At 40.1% G+C, this 18,420-nt stretch overlaps 1 protein-coding gene across 3 annotated transcripts in view; it reads left to right on the forward strand.

Moving 5' to 3' along the window:
- Positions 1-17,554, forward strand: part of myo7ab (myosin VIIAb) — a 53,137-nt gene extending 35,583 nt beyond the window's left edge. For all 3 annotated transcript variants that reach the window (XM_019363838.2, XM_025910793.1, XM_025910792.1), the window contains 23 exons: positions 19-146; positions 1,602-1,728; positions 2,678-2,797; positions 3,666-3,839; positions 4,124-4,351; positions 5,131-5,301; positions 5,383-5,500; positions 5,600-5,726; positions 6,702-6,871; positions 6,952-7,142; positions 8,582-8,706; positions 8,792-8,949; positions 9,516-9,669; positions 10,166-10,321; positions 10,572-10,677; positions 10,887-11,000; positions 11,957-12,044; positions 12,147-12,253; positions 14,085-14,270; positions 15,118-15,234; positions 15,384-15,467; positions 15,936-16,055; positions 16,533-17,554. In XM_019363838.2, the coding sequence (XP_019219383.1) occupies positions 19-146; positions 1,602-1,728; positions 2,678-2,797; positions 3,666-3,839; positions 4,124-4,351; positions 5,131-5,301; positions 5,383-5,500; positions 5,600-5,726; positions 6,702-6,871; positions 6,952-7,142; positions 8,582-8,706; positions 8,792-8,949; positions 9,516-9,669; positions 10,166-10,321; positions 10,572-10,677; positions 10,887-11,000; positions 11,957-12,044; positions 12,147-12,253; positions 14,085-14,270; positions 15,118-15,234; positions 15,384-15,467; positions 15,936-16,055; positions 16,533-16,625 (3,162 nt within the window). In that variant the 3' untranslated portion in view covers positions 16,626-17,554. The remainder of the gene's footprint in view (positions 1-18; positions 147-1,601; positions 1,729-2,677; positions 2,798-3,665; positions 3,840-4,123; positions 4,352-5,130; positions 5,302-5,382; positions 5,501-5,599; positions 5,727-6,701; positions 6,872-6,951; positions 7,143-8,581; positions 8,707-8,791; positions 8,950-9,515; positions 9,670-10,165; positions 10,322-10,571; positions 10,678-10,886; positions 11,001-11,956; positions 12,045-12,146; positions 12,254-14,084; positions 14,271-15,117; positions 15,235-15,383; positions 15,468-15,935; positions 16,056-16,532) is intronic.
- The last annotated feature ends 866 nt before the right edge of the window (positions 17,555-18,420 follow it).

Raw genomic sequence — 18,420 nt, forward strand, 5'->3', positions numbered from 1 at the left:
CTGTAACGCTGGTGGCAGGTCACCAGGCGGCTGACAGAGGGGGACTACAGTCTCCAGGGAAACAGCATGTTGGAGGACCGACCCACCTCCAACCTGGAGAAACTTCACTTCATCATCGGCAACGGCATCTTGCGGCCCACCCTCAGGTGATCCATGAGTGTCATCGGCACTAAATAGAGGCTGCTCCTAGAAGCAGCAGTGAGGGATGAAGATGTTGCTTGTGGCAGCATGAGGATGCTTTATGGGTGTTTTTGGACCAAACAAATGACGCACTGATGTTTTTGTTCTCTGGAGTTGATGAAAAACTTTCACTGTAGACTTCAAGGTTTATTCTAATTGTAGATTTTGTCTTGAAGACGATACTGAAGTGAAATGAATGGGTTTGTTGAAATCAGATGGCTTTTTCGGCTAAATTCGAGTGTGGAGAGCGTTAATCCTGTGAGTGTGGAGCTTGAATAGTTAGTATGGAGAGAGGTTTACTTTCATACCATGATTATTAAAAGTATATCTTATTAATTTAATTAATTAATTAATTTAATTAACTTCTCTGAACTTGCGCTTCCTGTCTGCTTCACCGAGAGTCAGTTTCCACTGCATGGTTTTGTGAACTATTAGAGACTCTAAATTCACAACTTAGAGGAAGCCCACATACGAGATGCTGCAACACAGTTTAAGAAGCTTAAAGAAAAATAAAAATAAATTTCTCACAAAGACAGAACACAAATAAGGCAAAAACAGAAAATCTCCTGTAACTCATCAATCAAAAAAATAATGCTATGAACGGTGATATTTAAACAAAATGGGATGATTAGTTAAAAAAGAGAAGATAATTTGGAAACCAAAGTAAAATTAATTACAAGTTATTAACAGAAAGAGTTTTTAATATTGGAGGAAACAGAGAAATGATTCAGATTCAGCACAAAACCTGGTCACTCTCCATCACTCTCCTGCCTCAGTATCTGTTGAGCTCGGGTTTGTTGGGCTTTAGCAATTTAAAGACACAGCTCTGAGCCGAGTACACAGCCTTTCACATGTTTAGGTCTGGCCTGATAATGCTTGTTTAGTGGATTCACTGTAAAGATCCACATTCTGGAAATGTTCGCACTTAATGACCAAAACTTGTAAAAACAATGTGTTGAGAATGACTGTTACAGAGTATCAACACTGTAACAACAGAAATGCATATTATTTATATATCTGAAATATTAATGACTCAACTGCTATTTTCTTACTTTCTGAAACTTCTAGTGGACGTGAATGGTGCCTTTGGTGGGCTAGTTTTAGCCCGCGGGCCACATGTTTGGCAAAATGAAACATTAGTGTTTAATCCATTCTCACTTTAATTCAACTTTATTTTTCTCTGTAAGTGTTAAATAGAAACCATTTTATGCTGTTGCTTTAGCAGACCTGGAGTATGTTCTGTTTGGAATATTTGGCTATAGATCACCTCTCTGCAGGAACACAGTCCCTACATACAGATGCTGACCGATCCTCTTTGGAACATTTTTTAAATGGAGTCTAATTTGATTTAGCTGTAGTGACTGTCTCGTGTATTGAAGAAGGCCTCATATCTGTTTGTTGAATGTTGTCCTCTGCCTCAGAGACGAGATCTATTGTCAGATCTGCAAGCAGCTCAGCCAGAACCCGTCCAAAAGCAGCCACGCCCGCGGGTGGATCCTGCTGTCCCTCTGCGTGGGCTGCTTTGCCCCCTCCGAGAAGTTCGTCAAAGTAAGAAACTTATTTCTGATGGGAAACTTACGATAAAACCTCATGGTTAAATGGTGAAAACTGCAACTCATTTACCTTTAAAAAACTGAAATGGGAAAAAATAACCACAATTGTAACTGCTGTGTCACCATTTTTGCACTTTTACACACTCAGTTTTTCACTCGTACCTTCACAGTACTGATATTTGCCCACCACTGCCTGATTAAAGTGTTTTGTGGTACTCACTGTATCTGCCCTCTGCAGTACCTTTATTTTCTTATCCATGTAATTGTACTAAACCTAAAGGTCAAAAATAGAATTCATTTAATAATAATATATTACAGATAAATTAAATTTGACCATAATTAAGCGTGTCAGCAGAAATAAAAAAAAAAAGTGGTATAAAGGATGCGAGTACATCATATACACTAAGAACAAAGATATAATCTTTTGTTTTCTGGCAGTGGATTTCAGTCCAGGAGAGCAGATGGGACAGATCTGTAACTCGAAACACTCGCATTCAGTCAGTAAACAGCAGCCTGTCCGTCTCCACCATCACCATCAGCAGGTCTGATGGCTGAAAATCAGTTTAAGTCCTCAGACACAGAAGTAAAAGCTTAAAATAAAGTAGTCAATGGGAGAATCTCAAAGATTTCATCATTGCAAGAATTTATTTTTAAATAAAAACATGGCAAAGGTTTTCTGGTCTTACTCAAAACAAAATATTACATCTGAAAATCACGTTTAGCTTTAGAAACTTTTAATTAACTTTTTTTCTGACTGATTTTAAAGTAAAAACGAGTTATGAGTTTGATTTCATTTATGTAAACAGGACAAATAAAATGCTGTGTGCAGTGTGTCAGTGTCTTTGGTATGTCACACTTTTAACCTTTAATCTGCTCAGTGCTGTAAACGGCCTTTATGTCAGTAATACGATGAAGATTTTCTCTTCTCTCTGCTCTTTTATCAGTATCTACGGACATTTTTGAAAAACGGTCCTCCGGGTTACGCTCCCTACTGCGAGGAGAGGTTGAGGAGGACGTTCGTCAACCGCACTCGGATGCAGCCGCCGTCTTGGTTGGAACTGCAGGTGCCAAAAATCTCTCTGCTCTGTGTCGTCAAGTCCAGCCAGTGAATCCAGTTTGTCAAGTGTCTCATCTTTGAACTGGAAGCATTTGCAACAGTAAATTTGGTTTAAAAACGGAGATGATTTTAAGATAGTTTTTATACTTTTTTTTTCAGGTGTTTAAAATGTTACATTACATACGTGAAGAAATATCTAGAAAGCCTGACAATGTTTTACATCAAATTACCGTAAACTGTAAAAGTTTACAAAAAACAGCTAAATGTAGCTAGTTTATTAAAATTCAGTGTTCTTTACTATATTTATTCTCTCTTAAATTCTCAATAAAACATCAACTCATATGCTCTGGAAGAAGCGATCGGTCCTTCTTTAATTTTAATTTTATTTATCGAATTTTAAAGTTTGGATCAAGAGGACTGTAGCAGTAACCTTCTGACCTTCTTTGTCGCTTTCTGACTCGTGTTTCTCAGGAGTCAGCTCCTCAGTAACCAAAAAGTGAGGCAGACATCAAAAATAAAGCATAAAACTTTATTTATTCCACACAAAACTAATAACTGCAAAACAAAATAACCACAATCAACATCACAAATTAAAGACCTTAACAAAAAATTTAAATCTGTAATGACTGATCAAAAACTGAAATGAAATTTGAATTTTTTATACTTTTTTAATACTTTTTCATCTCTTCTTTTTGTGGTTTTCTACAGGTTAATTATCTTTAATATTAATAATGGGTTTTTTTACAGGTGGTTGGATGGTAGAGGTTGTAATATTTATATTTTGAAGTGAGCTTATAACAGCACAATGCTGCACAGCTGTAGGACATCTTAACTGTTGCCTGTCTGAACACGAGTCTCATTGTTTTTCCCTCCAGGCCACAAAGTCTAAGAAGCCCATCATGCTGCCCGTGACATTCATGGACGGCACCACAAAGACACTCCTCGCAGACTCGGCCACCACAGCCAGCGAGCTGTGCAACGCACTGGCGGACAAAATCAACCTGAAAGATCGCTTTGGCTTCTCGCTGTACATCGCTCTGTTTGACAAGGTACAACACAGGTTCTACTGACAGCAAGGTTATAACAGTTAACTATAACTAAGATGTTTGTCAGAAAACGTGCTTTGGTGCTCATCTGGGACGTCTGCACGACATGAGTGTGTATTCTGAATTTCCTAAATCTTACACGCAAGAAAAACTTGAAATGATCAAACTCATGCTTAGAACTAACTGAAACTAAATTTAAATAAACAATATTTTTAAAATGAAAACATTTAGTCAGTTTATTCAGATCTCATGGAGTTTATAGGTAACTGCAAGTATGTTTTCATCAGGTGTCGTCTTTGGGCAGCGGTAACGATCACGTCATGGACGCCATCTCGCAGTGTGAGCAGTACGCAAAGGAGCAGGGCGCCCAGGAGAGGAATGCTCCCTGGAGGCTGTTCTTCAGGAAGGAGATCTTCAGCCCCTGGCACAACCCTGCCGAGGACTACGTTGCCACAAACCTCATTTATCAGCAGATCGTCCGGGGGGTGAAATTCGGAGAGTACCGCTGTGAGAGGGTGAGCCGCTGAGCTGTCTGCTCCTCTGCATGCTTTGTGTAAAAGAGCGTGAGATACTAAGCATTGAGTTCGCCCCCTATGGATCCACTGGAATACGACTGTGTGAATATTAAATTAAACCACTTGAATGGGAGAATGAGTCTTGTAGTAAGAAAGGTTTTTGAGCATTTAAATAGAGTAGAAAAGCACTTCATAAGCACCATTATGTAATGTATGGTTGTAACGACAGTAGTATCACCCACTGGTTTCTGAAATTTGCACTTTAAAGCCTCAAGGTTTGCATTTTGTTATAACAATATAAGAGAAGGCCTTGAGTGTATCATAGGGAGAAGACTGAGATGGTCTGGACATGTACAGAGGAGGGATAGTGGATACTGGACAAAGGATGGAGCTGCCAGACTGAAGGCAAAGAGGAGGGGGGACATGCAGAGGGCTGCTGTGACAGAAGAGCTTGAGCTAGTTTTGCAGCTTTTTGATCTACTCATCCATCCATCTTTGTTCTTCCAGTTTTCTTATCCGATCGTAGGGTCGTCATCCAGTGCCGGATAGGGCACCAGTCTATTGCAGGGCCAACACAGAGTAACAGACAACTACTTCATATTTACAAAATATACAGAAAGGAGGAGTAGCTCAAGACTTTTGCACAGTACTGTATATTGATCAGCCCATCTGGTTCTCCTGATATGATCTTGTCTACTTGGAAGAACAGTTGATGGCAGGTTTCAGGTGTTGGGCTTGCTTTCTCCTAACCATCGCTTCACCCTGTGTCTGTCTTGAAGGAGGAGGACTTGGCAGAACTGGCCTCTCAGCAGTACTATGTGGATTACGGCTCCGAGGTCCTCCAGGATCGTCTGCTCAGCCTCATTCCGTCCTACATCCCCGACAGAGAAATCACCTCCACTAAGACTGCAGAGAAGTGGGTTCAGCTCATCATCAGCGCCCATAAAAAGGTACCTGCTGGTCGAGTGATGAAAACCAGTCTTAATTTTGTGCTGTTTTCTGGGAGAATCTAACTATACCTCACTGTGCAGGGAGTACAAATGAAAAGGAGGGTAAATACGCAGAAAGTGAAGGAGGATGTGGTGGATTTTGCTCGTTTAAAGTGGCCTTTACTCTTCTCACGCTTCTACGAGGCCTTCAAATTCTCTGGTTGGTAAAACACTGTGCCTCTTTCTAAACTACTAGATGCTGTGTTCCCGTCAGTGTTTGTGGATATTTTTTAATGGATGTGACCACATCTGCTCACAGGGCCGAGTCTGCCCAAGAATGACGTTATCGTAGCAGTAAACTGGACCGGAGTTTACTTTGTGGATGAACAGGAGCAGGTCCTTCTCGAGCTCTCTTTCCCAGAGATCACGGCTGTGTCCAGCAGCAGGTATGACAAACAGCCACAAATGCACCAAATGACAGGCACCCCAAAATAAAGCACAAAGTATATTTGAGTTGTACAAAGTTAATAGGTGAATTAGTTGCTGTAGGTTTCTTGGCATTTATATTGACCTTAAAGGTTCTCTACAAACTTGGTTATTAATGGCGTCTTCCCACAACAACTTCTAAATCTGAAGCTGAAGAAATCTAATTATATAGAAGTCTATAAGAAAACAGCCTAATAGTTCTCTTGTTTTGCTTTATGACCTCAGAAAAACCTTCCCTGATGAGTTCATGGTCTTAATCGCTGCTTTCACCTCTGGTTGAACAGAGCATGATGTGTATTTTGTAAACTCTCATCCCATTTAGATAAAATGGGAGAATAGGTCATCGTATGCATTAGAGTGGGTCTAGCTTGTGATTTACAAGTTGCTAGCCATGTAAGCCTGAAGTATCAGATGGGTTTCTCATTTGTCATATCTGGTTTAAAATGACATTCAAGCATCATCTGAATTAAATCTGTTTTACATACTTCATCCCAAAACAAGATGTGGAAAATTCAAGGTGTTCAATCAGTTCTGTCATGGAGACTCAAATCACTGAATACTAGCACGTGCTAGCAGGCAAGCTATATTTTAGCTAACATTAGCCAGAATAAACAGGGTTTGATCCTCAACCTAGCTAGCTAAATTCAGTTTTGCTAATTCTCAAGCCACACCATTTTGGAGGGAACCAAGATAATCAGAGAAGGTATCATTCTTTAATACTTCTTTAATACGTTAAAAAAATATTTACATACATAACGTTTAATTCCAAACAAGACTTTCTTCACTTCTGTGCTGATACAAATAATTGTAAGCATGTATTAATTAATAAATATTTTATTATCATTTTTAAGGTTTTTAGGGATCTTCTGCTTGTCAGAATTGCATCTTGTCCATATTTTGAACTATCATGGTTAAAGCAAAGTTTAACTTTGCAGAGGGGGTAAACTCCAGGGACAGAGCTTCACTCTGGCCACCATCAAAGGAGACGAGTATACGTTCACCTCCAACAATGCAGAGGACATCCGCGACCTGGTGGTCACCTTCCTCGAGGGTCTAAGGAAGAGGTCCAAATATGTGGTGGGACTGCTGGACTGCCTGAACCCAGGTAAGATTCACTGATGAATTAGAAATAAAAAGGTGATTTTAGGAGCAGAACGGTTAATCTGTTTGTCATCTCCCTGGTAGTAGGGGTAGATTCCAACTTCCTGAGTTTTGCTAAAGGAGATCTGATCATCTTGGATGAACATGACGGAGAGCATGTGATGAACTCTGGCTGGGCACACGGCATCAATGACAGGACCAAACAGAGAGGGGACTTCCCTGCTGACTGTGTCTATGTGCTACCTACTATCACCCGACCACAGTATGATATAGTGGTAAGTGTGGTCAGAAAAATAACCTCTGTCTTCCAGATTCTACTTTTTAATCCAGCAGGTTGTTTTTTACAGGACAGAACTGGAAGTCTAACCAGTTCTTCCAGTGTAAGTGATTTCAGGATGTCCCTGTGCAACAGTGTGTAGACATACCTGGTTATTGTAGCTAAATAGCTCAATTTTTGTTTCATGTGACCATAAAACTTTTCTCCAGGAGACATTTGGATTATCCATGTGGGCAGCTGCAAATTTCTGTCAAGCTTGAAGGTGTCAGGGGCTTCTTTAATGTTCGGTACTTTCTCAATCCATCCATCCATTCTCTTCCACTTATCCAATTTAGGGCCCCGGGGGCGCTGGAGCCTCTCCCAGCTGTCTTAGGGCGAGAAGCAGGGTACACTCTGGACAGGCCGTCACTCTGTCGCATGGCTAACACATAGAGACAGGTTGAACCTTGGTGGTTCCTGGATTGTTCCTGAACATCATGACCAGTGTTCTCTCATTTTTGAGGGTGACAGTTTGGGTCTTCTTCCAGAACTTGGCAACATGGTTACATATCCGAATAACTTGTACCTACATAAAATTATGTGAACTGATGGTCTTGGAAACTGCAGTTGTTCAGGAATGGCTCCAAGAGGCCTTCCCAACTTGTGTAAGCCTGAAATTCTCTTAGAGTTTCACTGAGTTCCTTGAAGTTTCCTATTCTAAGTATTGGCCAATGCAATGAGTGCTGTCAAACAAATCCTTTAAAATAAAAATGACCTTGAGATTTAAACTGTGTAAACTGCTGATCATATACCTCCCAACACTCCAGCTTTGCTATTTTTTTAATTAATGTCAACCAAACTGCCAGTCATCTATTAATTAAAATTTACACACAAAAAATCCTCACTGCACATATATTTTCAACACGTGTGAATACAACCTGATTAAAGCAGCATGTGAGCAGCTGCTGTCTCTCCAATTGTTAGCTATTAGCTGTCCACCATTTTTTAGCAGTTTTTCTCCCAGTTAACAAAAAACACAAAAAAATATATGCTAGTCTCTCTGTGCAGCCAGCTGTGTGTTTAATGGCTGTCTACAAAGTGCCAAACACTGAAAAAATGAAAACACTGCAAAAATATTGAATTTGCACATTGTATTATCATCAAAAGCACATCACTAGTTTTCTGCTTGGTATACTGTAACAGAAAAAAGTGCTTTAACCACACGCTATAAACAAAAAACTCTGAAAGGAAGGTTTTGACTGGGATGTGGTTGTTGAACTCCAGGTATTGGCTGCTCGTTAAAAGGAAAATTAACTTCCCAAAAGCATTTTTTTTCTTCCTAGAAAATGCTCTGAAATATGTTGATATACTTTGCTGAATTAACCAATTGGAAGGGTCAAATATGAAAAAAATCAAATCTTACGTCTTTCACCCTCGTCCTGTTTTACTGTCTCTCAGGCTCTCGTCACCATGACTCCCGATCAGAGGCGCGAGTCTATCGGTTTGTCCCAGATTAACCTTTCGGACCAAGAGGATAAATCTAAGGCCTACACTCTGGAGGAGTTTTCCTACGACTACTTCAGGTGACTAAGTGTAATGTGAGGCTGTTTTAAGTACAAATGAAGTTAAAAATATGCGTGAAAGTTTTTTCTAACCGCTGTTCTTCAGGCCTCCTCCAAAGAGTACTCTGAGCAGGGTGGTGATCTCAAAAGCTCGAGGGAAGGAGCGTCTGTGGAGCTGCACCCGCGAGCCTCTCAAACAGCCTCTATTGAAGAAAGTCCTGGCTCACGACGAGCTCTCCCAGGAGGCCTGCCTTGCCTTCATAGATATCCTTTAGCGGAGGGCGTGATTGATCATTTGTTTGGCTTTCTTGTTTGCTTTTTTTCTCTGGTGCTTTTGTTATATCAGAGCAGGTAATTAACTTTCCCAAGGGACCATATGAGAAAGTGGAAGGGTTGTGAAGGGCTCAGTTCAGTTCTGATAAATATTCATTTTGTCTCTTTATAAACTGCTACTGGTAAGAGTGGATATTACAGGTATCCAAGCCTACAGTTACACCTGTCGACCAAGCTCCCCATGAAAGTTACTCACTGTTGTTTGTGGATTTTGATGGGAATCATAAGCTGGTCTTGACTGCTCCATCGCTAGCAAAGGTTTAGCTGCTTTTGTAGTCTCGTAGTGGCGATTGAAACTGTAATATTTAATCTGCTCTATACAAAGAAAACGTGCTTTTTAATGCTGGTAGGTTAGTAATTCAGGGATGAACTCGATTTTTTGGAGCCAGCCAAGTGGCCATCAGAGGAAGTTTGCTGCTTGGTTATTTCCAGTCAGCCATACTGCTTGACCTGTACCAGCCTGTCGTTATGTGAATGGTCCTTGACTGTGTTTGCACCTGTGATGAAGTATATGGGCGACTACCCGTCCAAACGAGTGCGTTCTGTCAACGAGCTCACCGATCAGATATTCGAAGGAGCCCTGAAGGCCGAGCCGCTCAAAGACGAAATCTTTTGCCAGATTCTCAAACAGCTGACAGACAATCACATTAAGTAAGTCCAAGAAAAAAAACTGTCTTTTCAACCTCTTCTTCTATAATCAATATTTTAGCTCAGTGTTCACAGTTTAAGCTGTGAGTGTTCACTTTGATCACTCGCAAAGCATCTCTTACATCTGTAACATGCACCTTCCTGGTAAACCCAGTGGTTCTTTCACAGTCTCTGCAGCACCCTTAGTCTTTTTTGCCACTTGATATTCATTAAATTCACACAAGCAAACAAAACTGTATTCATTGTCCACACAGAGACTGGTGTTTAACATTTTCGCCTGCTGTACCGTCACCACAAACAAAATCCCTGCACACTTAGAAATACGTCTGGTAGTAGCAAGAAAATAATGATATAAGCATGACGGAATATGAACATGCATAAAAGATTTCTGTCTTCTAGATGTTTCTCACTAAAGGACACTTTCTTTCCTGTGCCACAAAGCCAAAATCCTGACCCTCAGTTTGCGCACTGTTTACCTTGTCATGGTGTTTGTGTGTAGGTACAGTGAGGAGAAGGGCTGGGAGCTGCTCTGGCTTTGCACTGGTTTGTTTCCTCCCAGTAACATCCTGCTGCCTCACGTCCAGAAGTTCCTGCAAGCCAAGAAACACTATCCTCTGGCTCCAGACTGCATGCAGCGGCTGCAGAAAGCCTTACGGTAACACAAACGCACACAGCTGTTGTTAACACCTGTTAAACCCACTGATGCTTTTTACAGCTTTAAGTCTCACACCACTTTTTTAGCTCAGTTGAGAAGCACCCGCATGAGCTTCTATTTCCCAGCTGGTTCATACAGCTCAGTTACAGAAACTGTATAGTGCATATTACCTCAAATTACAATTTTTACCCCTAGTAATTGTTTTTATTATATTTTATTCATTATTCATCCTCACTGCCCTTTGTGCTAGAAACGGATCGAGGAAGTACCCTCCTCACCTGGTGGAGGTGGAGGCCATCCAGCACAAGACGACTCAAATCTTCCACAAAGTTTACTTCCCTGATGATTCAGACGAGGTCAGTGACAACTAACATTCAAAAAGTACATTGTTATGTGTTATTTTACAACTGTGCATTTTATACACTAAGGGAAAAAAACTGTAATTTGAGACGTGCCACATCTTTAAACAAATGGTGAACTTGCATTGTTCACATTTTTCTGCACATTTACTAAATATTCTGCTTGTAGCTTTAAGCTCGACTGTAGTCTATGTTCGTGTTCACAGGTGTTTGAGGTGGAGTCGAGCACGAAAGCCAAAGACTTCTGCCACAACATCTCCGGACGTCTGATGCTCAAATCCTCCGAGGGCTTCAGTCTCTTTGTAAAGATCACTGACAAGGTGACGCCTCCATCCACAGCCCGATCGTACAAACGTATTCACTACAAGCTCAGCTCAGGGGCAGCAAATAGACAGATTAGACAAAAAAGGGTTAATTTTCTGTTTCTATGCTGATGACTTTTCTTTTCTTGTTGTGCTGTTTGTAGTTGTTGCTCTCTCTGCTGTTATATTTCTGGTAGACTTTTGGTTCTACCAAGAATTTGTTGTTTCAGATTCATGAAAAGAAGCATTTTTGGTCATTTTTCATTAATTTAAAGTCGGTTCGTTTTTATGTTGCATCCTATTTTCACTGGTTTGCCCCTCTTCCTGTTTTGTGGTAACTCTGAGTCTTCTCTTGGTTGTTTTAGGTTTCTTTGCAGATGTTTGATTCTGTGTGGTTATTTTGCATTTGTTAATCATTCTTTTTGTGTGTTTGTAGTCATTTTATTTATTTTTGTAGTGGTTCTGCATTTTTAAGTTCTTTTACCACCTCTCTGTAATCAGTTCATTGATTTCTTGTCAGTTCCTGACTTCCTGGTTCCTTTTGTGTTTATATTTTGTTTTTGTTTTTTGTTTGCATGATAATTTTTCATCTCCAGTGGTTTGGATTTGTTTCTGGAAATCATTCTGATTGTATTTTCAGTCTGAGGTTATTTTGCTTTTCTCTAGCTGGTTTTGCAGCTCTCAGTACTCGTTTGGTTTTTTTGGGGGGGTGGGGTTATTCATAGGTTGTCCTTCGCTTCTAAGTTTGCTTGTAATTATTTTTATGCAACTTTTTTTTTTTTTTTTTTTGCTTTACTTGCATCTGTTAGTAGAATTTGTGAGACATTGCCTGTACGTGTGATTAGTTTACACATAATCGTAACCTTTTGCTTTGAATATTAGCTTTATTTTTGAGGGAAAAGGGATCATGCCTACCACTGAAGCCATTCAAGATGGATCTTCTTCACACATTTAAATCCTTCACTTACTTCCAGGTCATCAGCGTGCCGGACGGCGACTTCTTCTTTGACTTTGTGAGGCACCTGACTGACTGGATCAAGAAAGCCAGACATGTAAAAGATGGTAAAGCCCCTCAGCTCAGATTGATGCTCAGATTGTTTTGGATCTTCTCGCTGATTCTTCGTTCTGTACCAGTTTATCTTTTCACCTTTGTGCTGTGTGCAGGTGTAGTGCCTTCTCTGACCTACCAGGTGTTCTTCATGAAGAAGCTGTGGACTAATACGCTTCCTGGAAAAGACTCCATGGCTGATTCCATCTTCCACTACTACCAGGTCAGTCCCTCTGGAGTATCAGTATATTTGGCTACTAAAACTTGATTAAATGTTGAGAGAAAACATTTTAAACTTGCCTGATGTAGAGCGGATGGTGTAGACCAGGGGTGTCCAAACTTTTTTCACTGAGGGCCACATACATAAAAATATAGGAGGGGCTGGGCCACTTACTAGAAATTCGGTATATAACCTTAACTGTAGCGTATTAAAGTTAGAAAAATCATTTAAAAGTGGTCAAATGTGTTATATTGTTGAATATAATTAAAGACAAAACTGCCTTCATCACAGCTTTCCATAAATGGATCTTTATTGATTTATTCAGAAAAAGCTTTGGTAGCTCATTCTCAGAACAGCAGCAGATTTCTTCTTGGACAGAAGATTTACAGCACAGAGAAAAAACACTAAAGGGGAAAATGGGACGGGTACATTTCAAGTTCTTATTTAAGTTATTAGGCTTAGCAACACACCTATTAATGTCTGTTTGAAACGATTATCAACATTAACAGACTGAACTGGACTTAATAACAGGAGTGCAAATAATTTCAGTAAATTATTCTGGTGAGTATCAGCTGCGCTGGGTGTAAATCAGGTCATCCAGCCGCGGTGCTGATCGTACGCCACTCGTGCCAAAAATCCGGACAAATGTCACTTGATCAAGGAGCAGATCTGCATCAGATGAGATCAGCTGACTTTGCGTGTGCGTGCGCTGTGCACAGCGGTGTGTACTCTGTGTGTTAACAAGAAAAACGCATATAAGAAAGTGGTGCGCAAAAGCAGGGTAGTGACAGAATTGATGCGCATTATTGATATTTGAAGCATGTGTACCTGCACATTAACACACGGGTACTGTGGAATATATTTTTTACTCACCTAAAGCGCTCGTGCTCTCGTCCACTCCCCGCAAAAAAAATTAGCAGCTGTGCGGTGTCTGTGGCATCGGTGCTCGGATCGCATGCGATGGAGTAAAAATCAAAAGCACAGCTTTATCAGACAGTTGCAGTTTAATGTTGGCTGACAGTCTTCAGTGCGTGGCACAACTGTACTTCTGGACATGCTGACGTTGTTGAAGTCCTGCACTGTTTCCGGGCACATTATTTCGGTGACTTTAACGAGGCAGCGTTTTATGAGGTCTCCATCTGAAAAAGGCTTGCCATGTCTTGCGATGAGTTGGGCGACCTCATAGCTGCTATTGGAGCCTTTTCCTGGACAATTTTAACACGAAAAAAAATACTGTTGCTGACCCCGCAGGATAGCTACCCTTTGCTTTAATTTCTGCTCTCGCTCAGCACCAGTGTAGGATGCATAGGCCTGATGTTTGGTTTCATAATGACGTCGTACATTATACTCTTTCATAACTGCCACAGTTTCAGTGCAGATCAAACAGACACACTTCCCCTTGAGTTCTTTGAAGAAATATTCACTCTCCCACCATGTCTGAAATTTTCTGCACTCACTTTGCTTCTTTGGTTCTGCCATGTTTGGTAACTTGGGGGTAAATTTCTTCTGTGATTGTCCTTTTTGGTGGAGCAACTGCCTTGATCAACAGTAGCTCCCCCTGGTGTTAAAACTAAGAAGTGCAATACACTCAAGTAAAAGTTGAAGTGCGGGCCATACTCTATTCTATTTATAAAATTACTTGAGGGCCAATTAAAAATGGACCGCGGGCCGCATTTGGCCCGCGGGCCGGACTTTGGACACCCCTGGTGTAGACTAAACTCTGAATCATGCTGAAAGCTCTCTGTCTCCATCTTCTCTCCAGCTGTGCAAAGCTTCAAAAAAGAAAATCTGTATGTGGTATCGGTTTCTGACCAGCTGTTGTCTTTCTCTGCAGGAGCTGCCGAAGTATCTGCGTGGCTACCACAAGTGTTCAAAGGAGGAGGTGCACCAGCTGGCAGCGCTGATCTACAGGGTGAAGTTTGAGGAGGATAAATCTCACTTCCACAATATTTCCAAGATCCTGAAGGAGCTCGTCCCCCAGGACCAGATCAGACATTTGTCCCCCGACGACTGGAAGCGGGTGAGCATGCAGAGATTTAAAAATGGTAAAAAACTGAATGTCTGGATGCAGGAATGGCCTCACGCTGATGATGACTATGTTCAAAAATGATTTCCTCTTCAGTTTGTAGCCACAGATACAGAATTAAAACATCAGATTTGGATTTAATCCTCAGGTGTTCATTCATTCACAACCTTTCCTCAGTGATCACAGTTCTTTCTCTAGTTACTTATTTAAGATGTTTTCATGCTTTTGTTTAAAAATCCAGAAATATGGTCTGGTGATTGGTGCTTTTTGGCACCTATGCTGGGCAGTTAAAGTTTTAATCAACAAGTAAAAAACACAAAAGTTAGATTGAACTTGTCGTGGAAATCTAGTGAGACAAAAACTTTTAATCACACATTAAAACTCCTAGGTGACTCAGATGTTTTTATTGCAAAAGAGCTGACCTCATGTGTTAACAGGATCCTTTGAAGCACCGGATTCAGAAAAATGCTATTTTTAGAGGCCTGAAAAAGGAGTCTTGGCCTGAGCCATGCTGCTAAATGCACATTCCTTAATCAGTCGTAGGTACTTAAGTTTCAAATGAGTTGAAATGATCTATAAAACTGAAACAAATGAAACTCGAGACAATCACCAGGCGATATGCAGAGATTTAAATCTGTAGCAGCACGTCAGCTTCTCTCTCTGACGTCATCCCAAACCCCAAAAAGAGGCTTTACTGTTTTCAGAGCTCTCTAGGAGTTTGAAAACATTAAAATCCAAATATAACCCACAGCTGCTTGCTCCTTTTATAGGTAATCACTTACAAGTCTGTGTGCAAAAAGAGTGAAGGAGTGTTCTATCTTCCTGTTGTTGTGTGTCTCAGTCCATCGTGTCGCTGTTCAACAAGCACTCAGGGAAGACTCGGGAAGAAGCCAAACTCTCCTTCCTCAAAATCATTTACAAGTGGCCCACGTTTGGTTCTGCCTTCTTCGAAGTCAAGGTAAAGACGTTAGAGACTCTTTAGTTTATAAAAGCTTGGAACTTCTGCATTCACTGTTTTCCTGCTCTATTTTATCTACCTTCACTTTTAAAAAAGCAGCACAACACAAATTTTGCATTTTTTGTTTTTCTGTTTTGCTTTTTCTGCAGCAAACAACTGATCCCAATTACCCAGAAACCCTCCTGATAGCAATCAACAAACATGGAGTCAGTCTGATTGATCCCAAGTCTAAGGTGGAACACATTTATCTTTGATATTTAAATAGATCTGTATTGATAGAGCACTTTACTACTCTGTCTCCCTCCCCTCACTCCCAACTGGTCACAGCAGATAGATGCACCTCCCTGAGCCTGTTTTCCTCCAGAGGTTTCTTCCTGTTAAAAGGAAGGTTTTCCTTCCCGCTGTTGCCAAGTCCTTGCTCATAGGGGATCTTCTGATTGTTGGTGCCTTTTTCTATTACTGTAGTTTTTCTCTGTATTATTGTATAGTATTTACCTTACAATATAAAGCACGTTGAGGCGACTGTTCCTTTGAAATAAATATCTGAGCACTCAAAGCACTTTTTTTTCACTTTTTTTTTTTTGTAGTTTTTGATTTAAAACTGGAAATACTTGTTTGTATGTGAAGTTTATGCTCAGCTAATTTAAATGAGTTTGAGCACAGGATTATTCTCTTATCCGGCTTATCAAAATTTCCTGTAGGACATCCTCATCACTCACCCTTTCACCAAGATCTCCAACTGGAGCAGCGGCAACACGTACTTTCACATCACCATCGGAAACCTGGTGCGAGGCAGCAAGCTGCTGTGTGAAACCTCCCTGGTGAGCTCTTAGTTTTTATAACATGAAACAAAGAATGTGAGCATTTAGTTTTCCAAGCAAAGCTGCTTTTAATGTAATTATGCACAGCCTGAGCAGTGAAAGCAGCGTGCCAGCAGATTTAATTGTCTGTCTTTTCCGTAGACTCTCTCGTTTATCACGTGTCGCACCAACAAGATTACGCTCTGCAGGAAGCAAAATCTTTGCGTTGACATTTGAATCGCTCATTTATTTAATGTGTAATCAAGTATTTTTTGAGTGCGGTGTCTGAAACGATTTTGTATGGTTACCTGTGCTCTCTTTTTAACTTCAAACTTAATTACATGTGAGAGAAAAGGGTTGAGGTAACAATTCAAACGTCACAGGAAAACTTATGAGAAAATCAAATCAGTGAGCTTGTGTGAATAATAATAGATCCTTATACAGTGAAAAGAGCCGCACATTCCACAAAGCAATCATCAATATATTCTCATCCATCAGGGCTACAAAATGGACGACCTCCTGACCTCTTACATCAGCCAGATGCTGACGACGATGACCAAACAGCGAACGTCCCGGGGCAGCAGCAAGTGAGCAGAAGGCTGGAAAGTCATTGATCCCATTTGTTCGAAGCTGGACACAAACACACACACACACACACACACACACACACACACAACACTGCAGACTGTAAAAACATGTAAACACGCTAATGGCTGACTGTGACGCTCTAATGTTTTCACACTATAACAACGGTCCTGTCTTAAAACTCACCTGCTGCCTTTAAATGTCTTTTTCCTGATGCTGGACTTTGTGTAATTGCAGTGATTAGCAGTGACGTTTATTCTCTGTGCTGTAAAGTTTGACACGTTCAACTTTCAGTGAAACCACTTTTCACATGTCTTGACTGAAGTGTGCAAAAAGATTTTTATATTATTGACATCTGCACTGAAACAGCTGGGCTTGTATTTATAAAGTGTCACTAAGTAGGAACTTGGTCCTGCATAGGCTGAAAGTGATGAATGCAACTGTTCTTGTTTAACTGTGTTAGGGGAGCACAGTTAAATGTCTTGTTTGGCATCAGCGATGAACCAATTCTTAAAACACTACATTTAAAACCTGGAGCCAGTCATTTTTAGTGTTTCTGTTAGAAAAGAAATCATCATTTTCTGTCCTATTAATCTCCATCTTAACATGGCGGTTTCAAATCTGAAGAAGCATCCTGGTCACTTTTCCATAAAGTCTCAAAGAAATCTTGCTATCTTGAACCTGGTGATATTTACGCAGAGAGGTATGCACGAGATTTATGCCTGCACACTTCTTGTGTCAAATCAACAGTTTTTATTTTGCAGATCTTTGAATTGCTTCTACTGTATAGATCATATTCTTGATTATAATTCATTAAGAATATAAAATGGCATAAAAGTTAAACTAGAATCCTAAAGGCATGAACAAAATCCCAATTTATACAATTTAGAGTCATTCTTTAGAAACTGATCTAAGGAGCTTGGAAAGAAAAGCATCTGGACTTCTTTAAGTTTCTCCAGATGCTTTTCTTTCCAAGCTCCTCCTGGATGACTGAGAACCTTTACAGACATTTAAAAAATGATCCAATATAAGAAAGTTTCCCAGTCTCACCGTCTGTTTTCCATTGAAAAATTCAAGGATCGTAATACACTTCCTAAATTCAGTTCAGTTCATTTAGATAAACAACTCTCACCTCAAATCGCTTTATATTGTAAGGTACAAACCCTTCAATAATACTACAATAATGATAATTCTCACAGAAAAACTGCCAAATTTTACATCTGTACCTCTAGTTTGGTCATAAAAATATTTTTCTGATGACGTTAGGGGCGTTTCCAAACCTTTTCTGAGCAGAATTTTCTCTGGAGCTACTTTTTTATCTGCGTATTCAAAATTTGTAAAGGTGTTCCGCCTCACTTTTTGAAAATTCATTTTTAAAAAGATTCATATTTTTGTTTTTTACAGGTAGCACCCACAGCCTCAGAGCATCTATTCTAATATAGTTGGCTCAAAAGAAAATGCCACTAACCTCATCACAAAAATATTTTTTTAGGCAAACTAATAACATCAGAAATCTGATATTTACACAACTCACAAGTTTGTAGACTTAAGACTTGCCAGGTCTCTCTTGTAAATGAGATTTTTAATCTCAGTGAGATTTTTTTAGATAAATAAAGGACTAATAAATATCAATGATGACTCTACTTGAACCTTGGGAACCCCACTGGACTGACTGCGGGTCAAGTCAAAATGATGCTGCATTATTTTTGAATTAATGGATTAATTTGTGCCGTTATTCTAGCCAAATCTTTATAATCCCAAGAGATTCTGTGATGCTTCATTCATCCCTTACTTTTAACTA

The sequence above is a fragment of the Oreochromis niloticus genome, linkage group LG10 (genome assembly GCF_001858045.2).
Source record: "Oreochromis niloticus isolate F11D_XX linkage group LG10, O_niloticus_UMD_NMBU, whole genome shotgun sequence".
NCBI lineage: Eukaryota > Metazoa > Chordata > Actinopteri > Cichliformes > Cichlidae > Oreochromis > Oreochromis niloticus.